At 39.0% G+C, this 5,925-nt stretch overlaps 1 protein-coding gene across 1 annotated transcript; it reads left to right on the top strand.

Annotated features, from left to right (window-relative positions):
* Positions 1-2,017: 2,017 nt before the first annotated feature.
* On the top strand, positions 2,018-3,721 carry LOC307156059 (low choriolytic enzyme-like; the record flags this gene model as incomplete). The annotated part of the gene is made up of 7 exons (XM_079867257.1): positions 2,018-2,100; positions 2,407-2,458; positions 2,551-2,694; positions 2,826-2,943; positions 3,137-3,315; positions 3,424-3,505; positions 3,589-3,721. The coding sequence occupies exons 1-7, from the start codon at positions 2,029-2,031 to the stop codon at positions 3,719-3,721; spliced, it is 780 nt and encodes a 259-aa protein (XP_079723383.1). The 5' UTR covers positions 2,018-2,028.
* Between the last annotated feature and the right edge of the window lie 2,204 nt (positions 3,722-5,925).

Genomic DNA, 5,925 nt, shown 5'->3' with positions numbered 1-5,925 from the left:
TGGGATTGAATGTGAGATTGAATATGTGTACTCAATAATGTCCACAATGGTTTCGGACACCCAAATGGCTGTTCCCTCAAATAGTGCCCTATTTAAAGTTTTTTGGCTTTTAGTATGAATGTGTTAGCCTTACTGTTATCTATAAGCTAGTGTGCTCCAAAACAATGACAAAATTCGCATTTAGAAGACCAAACCCAACGTTGAAAATGAAAATCAGTTTGATGTCAGAATCCAACGCCAGATTGACATTAATCTCCAACGTTGGACAGACATTGTATTGTGGTTGAAAATGAAAATCGGGTTGATGTCAGAAACCAACATCAGTCGGGTTCTGACATCAACCGACTTTCATTTCCAACCAAAATCCAACGTCTATCCGACGTCGGGTTCTGATGTCAAACAGACGTCGGGTTCTGACGTCACGTCGGGTTCTGATGTCAACCCGACTTTTATTTCCAACCAAAGTGCAACCCCTGCAACCAAAATCATCCCCTGACTGACGTTACTACTTCCTACTCAAGGACCGTGACAAAATTGTAATGGAGTAAAAAGTACAGAGTAAAGAAAAGTAAAAAGTAAAGTACAGATACTCAAAAAGTGTACTTAAGTACAGTACTCAAGTAAATGTACTTTGTTACTGTCCGCCTCTAGGCAATAGGAAAAAAGCCTTGAAGCTTCCATGCTCAAACGTTTCTGAAACGGGGACTCCGGTCCGAGCCACCGCTACAGGACAGCCCAGAGCCCCTAAGAGCAGAGCTACCAGTGGAGAATAGACAAAGCCTCAGCTAAGTTCATAGCACCACATCTAGCAGCCGAACATGGCAATAGCTTCAAGGCATCTCCAAATATAACCCAACCAGACCTGAACACAAGCCTAAGGGAGCAGCATACCAAAGGGAGGAAGAATTCTTCAGCTTGCAAGAATATCCAGACTAAATGAGCTGGAGAGAATGGGTCGCTAAACGTGATACAAACCATTCCACAAAGCCCCAGTCTAACCTTCAAGTATAGCCTTGCTTCACTACCCAATATGACAGTTTGGGGAAGACGACAAATAAGAGAGTGGAAGTTCTTCATTTTGGATCGGAAAATGAATGCATCACAAAGAAGGCATTAAGCCCCCAAAAGTTCAAAAATAATAAAAAATGAAGTCTGTAAGTTTTAGTCCAATGCGATAACATTAACTAATATTTTCGTGAAAAAGAAAATCCTCTTCAGATCAGAATGACCCAAGAACAAGATAAGGGTTAAAAAGCATCCATTATTTATTGATTACTGTAATAAATATAAGATTTAATAAGAAAGGTAAACAATCAGCTCTGATAGATCATCAGGTTTGTGTCTGACTTGTGTTCCTATGACGCAACAAATGAGGGAATTTCACACCTGTTCTCTTTCAAACAACGTGTCAGCAAGTTCACTGTACTATTGGCCATATCTGTAAAGATTGTATACCACCGTCTAGGTATAAAACCCACTTATGGCCATAGTGTTGCACTGGCTTTGGAAATCTAGGTAAGAGAACTGGTAGGTTTCCCATATCTATTCAAAGTCATTTATATTTTAGCAAATTATCACATTATGAGAAAAAGCACATGTTTATAATGATCATATAGTATATAATTAAAATTAAGATGAAAATGTTTGGTGACCCATTTTATCAGATATTCTCGTTGCATCTTCCTTGTGGGTCTAAAGTATTACAGTACTACACAAGTAATCAGAAGTTATGTTGAATATCAGTGTTATGCTGTTGCTTGTTTTTTACAAACAGTGTTTGCATGTCCTGTTTAAAAGCCAAAGTAAATCTTTTGCTCTGACATGAAATGAGCCCTGTGATGGACTATAGCCACCTGTCCAAGGTGTTTTCCTTTGCCCAGTGACCCTATATAGGATAAACGGGTATACAAAATGAATAGAAATTATAATAAGTTGATAAATATTAGTACAAGAACTGAACTGACCTTCATTTGAGGCATTCTGCCTAAACAGCTGTGCCCTGGTTCTTTCCACAGGACTTTCGACACAATGTTTGTGGCCAAGGTGACTTTTGGCCTGTTGGCCCTGCTTCTCGTCTTCTCTGTTAGAGCTGAGGAGATGGTAAGACACACACACAAACACACCAGTATTGCATTATGCATTATGCATTATGCCCGCACCTCTCTGATACTAATTATTGTAATAATGAAAAATGTAAAATGATGAGTTTTGTTCTATTCCATGTGTTTGGTGTTCTGGCATAACTCACATTCAGACTGGTAAGTCAAATACTCCAGAAGCTCTGATTGTAAATATGAGATTGTAAAGAGTTTCTGCAAATATTGAAAGTTTCTACATGATGAAGTGATTTATGTAATGGTTTGTTAGTGAATGTGTTGATGTGCTTTTATAATAGTCGAGGACAAGTCTGCTGAGCTGTCTGTGTCTGAACTGCTGCACAGAGCCAACAGAGGCATTGGTATATATGCACTCACCACTTACTCACCAATAGACATCAATGTTGCAATTGTCCTTCATTTAAAAGTCCCAAATTAACTGTTTATGTGTTAGTTCCTGAAGCTGATGAGCCCAGGCTAATGGATGACATTGCTGTGAATGAGAAAAATGCTGATCCCTGCACCTCCTACGGCTGCCTCTGGTCCAAATACAGCGACGGCAAGATTTATGTACCTTACGTCATCGCCAACCACTACTGTAAGTCACCAATATTATGATTTATGTTTTTGTAGGCCAAATTCATGAAAGTACCCTTTGCATGCTGCTGAGATTTAATGAAAGGATGTAACTCTCTACAGTAGCAAACTCTGACCTCTTTGCCCTTTCAGCTTCCCGTGAGCTGGAGATCATCAAGCGTGGTCTGGACTCTTTCTCCTCCAGCACTTGTATCCGCTTCTTCCCCCGCAGCAATGAGAGAGACTATATTAGCATTGAGTCTCGCAGTGGGTACATAACACAACTAAAAACACAATCAGAAAAACCAACACAGAAATAGTTTCAAGATAAGGCAGAGACAAGGCGAAGACTATTCAAAACTCAAAATTAATTACCATCAAAATGTAAATCAAGATGATGAAGAGATGAAGATAATATCTAAGATGGGCAAACATTTTACAGTTTATGGATCTCTGTCTCACAGATGCTACTCGTACGTTGGTCGTCAGGGTTATGCCCAGACTGTGTCTCTGGCCCGTAATGGCTGCCTTTACCACAGCACTGTGCAGCATGAGCTGCTCCACGCTCTTGGCTTCAACCATGAACAGACCCGCAGTGACCGTGACAATCACATCCGAGTCGTCTGGGAGAACATCAGTGATGGTATTGTTTTTGTTGAAAGAAGAATACATGTATATAGTGTTATTAGGTTAGTTTATTTAATACAATAGATTTCTAGGTCCATAGGTAAAAGTTGTGTTTGCTCATCAGACATGAAGTACAACTTCAACAAAATCAACACTCTGAACCAAGGAACTCCCTACGACTACAGCTCTGTGATGCAGTACGAGAGGTGAGTGAGCTCAAGAGGAGATGAGGTTTCTCTCAGTGTTCCAGATTATAATCTAACTATGCCTATGCCACTTGCTCTATCAGATATGCTTTCTCCAAGAATGGCCTTCCCACTATGATTCCCATTCCCAACAGCAATGCTGCGCTGGGCACATCTACTCAGATGAGCCAGAATGACATCATCAGAATCAACAGGCTCTACCAGTGCTGTGAGTGACACATTACTCTCAAAATAATAGACCCCTACTATTTAGCATTGGATGTATAAATAAGTGATGGCCAAAGATTGCATATATTGCATTGTCTAGCAAATCTGTGATGAAATATTACACTCAAATATTTTAACTAATGTACACATTACCATTGTGTACATTGTGAGTATTTATGTTTAATTCTTTTTATGTTTACCACCAAAATAAGTGAGGGGAGCTTCAAACTGACCCTTTGTGATCTACCCATCTTTTAGGAGCAGTGGAAGTGCATTCAGCACCCAGACATGAAGCATGCAGAGAAAAAAATTCACTGAAGATCCAATGTCTCACTGATGGTCTTGCTACTGATGGTGATGCTACTGTGTTGAACTTGCATCATTCTATCAGATGTATAAAGCAAAATTAAAAGATACACCAAATTAAAAGACTTTGAGTGAGTTTCTGTGAAGAAATACATAATTCACACTGTTTTATTTAAAATAAAGTATATTAACAATTTAATTTAAAGGGACACTCCACTCATTTGCATTAAGAGGTCCATTGTTAGAAAACCAGTCATACTATTGAATGGTCGTGCAACATTCTCTCATTTTCCCCTGAGACGAGAGAAATCCACTATTTACCTTTTTCACTTCCTCCTACAATGACGCAAAAATCGTCATTTGACGTCATTGCAGGAGGAAGTGTAAGAGGGGGGGATTTCTGTTGAGACTACAAGCACTAGTTCCTCATCTTTCCCAGGGGGCGGGACCCGCTCACGCTACAGACCTATTACAGATCAGTGGGTGGGACTTTAGTCTCTGAAACTGAAAGCAAAATCCTCCATCTTGTTTGAAGCTAAGCTAACAGATATGCTGTGGAGACAGATGTACAGTTATGACAATAGCGGAGGAGAGTACTCAATATGATATAGAAGAAGAGGATTTCGGAAGTCTGATGCTTGAATCAGGTATTTGTGGCTACCTTTACAAGCCGCATTATAGCGAAGAGCAGCCGAGGCAGATAAAGACCTGCCTGCCGCGGACGAGGAGCCCGGACTGGCTCGAGTTAGGGCGGACTGGTGGCGCCGGTGATCTCACTATGCAACTACGAACCGCTACGAACACAGAGATAGAGTCCGTCTGCGGCAAAGAATTTCAACGATGACAATTTCTCCTGGACGAAATCTCTGAATCAGACGAGGACACGGACGTTTGTGTTGAGAACTATCCTAGTTTCGCACCGCATATGTTCTGACTGAACATCCAGGTACCATGCAATAATTCACCTTTTCGAAAGAAATACAAACGAGGAGTAATGCACTAATGAGTTCGCCAACTAACTAGACATTTTGTGTGAATGTGAAATGAATTTCAAGCTCTGGTGGTAGCTAGCACGGAAGAGTGATTTGCGCTTTCTGGATTAGTGGGAGTGGCTTGCGGAGCTGTGCAATGTGGTGCATTGTGGGAGTTGTTGTCTTTTATACAAATGCGTCCTGAAGTTATTTTTTGTCTTTCCTCGGTCACGAAGGCACCAAATTCAAAATTTATTTTACATTTCGACCACATATATGACCCACTTTAAATAAAAAACAATGTTCAAATGGGTGGAATGCCCCTTTAAATGTAATTTAATAATAAAGTATAATAAAGTACATTTTCTATTGTTCCTTAGTCTATATACATTTGCTCAAATAAACTGAAAGCATAATTAAACAAAAGCATAATTCTTAATTCTTCAACATTGTTCTGAAGAAGCTGATTGATCCTGACTCAAGGTCAGTGAATATGATCATTAATCATTGATGTGATGCATGGTTTTCGGCCCAGACTCTTTCAAGAAGCTATTTCAAACTTTTAAAAACTGAGAGGCAGAATTGTCTCACTGTATCATAAATCTATTTTCAAAAAAGGGGCCCTTTGTTCTTATTATTATTATTGGTATTCTTAGCCGCTATAATGAACAATTGACATTCTTGGCATGAAATAATATTTTTATGGTCATAAATAAAGACAACAGTGAAACAGAAAACAAATGCTAAATTTCTAAAAAAAAAATAAAAAAAAAAAACTTCACTTGCAAATAATTTTTAAATAAAATTACAAGTTAAGTTAAATATGTTATACAGTTTCTCCAACTATCCAGCCTAGAGATTTGTTTGTTATCACCAAATATTGTATTTGATCTTTTTGTCAACTTGTTTTCTTTTAACTAGGACATTTTTTGTATT

This window comes from Squalius cephalus (assembly GCF_949319135.1).
Source record: "Squalius cephalus genome assembly, chromosome: 3".
In the NCBI taxonomy this organism is placed as follows: domain Eukaryota; kingdom Metazoa; phylum Chordata; class Actinopteri; order Cypriniformes; family Leuciscidae; genus Squalius; species Squalius cephalus.
This window is presented reverse-complemented; position numbering and strand designations above follow the sequence as displayed.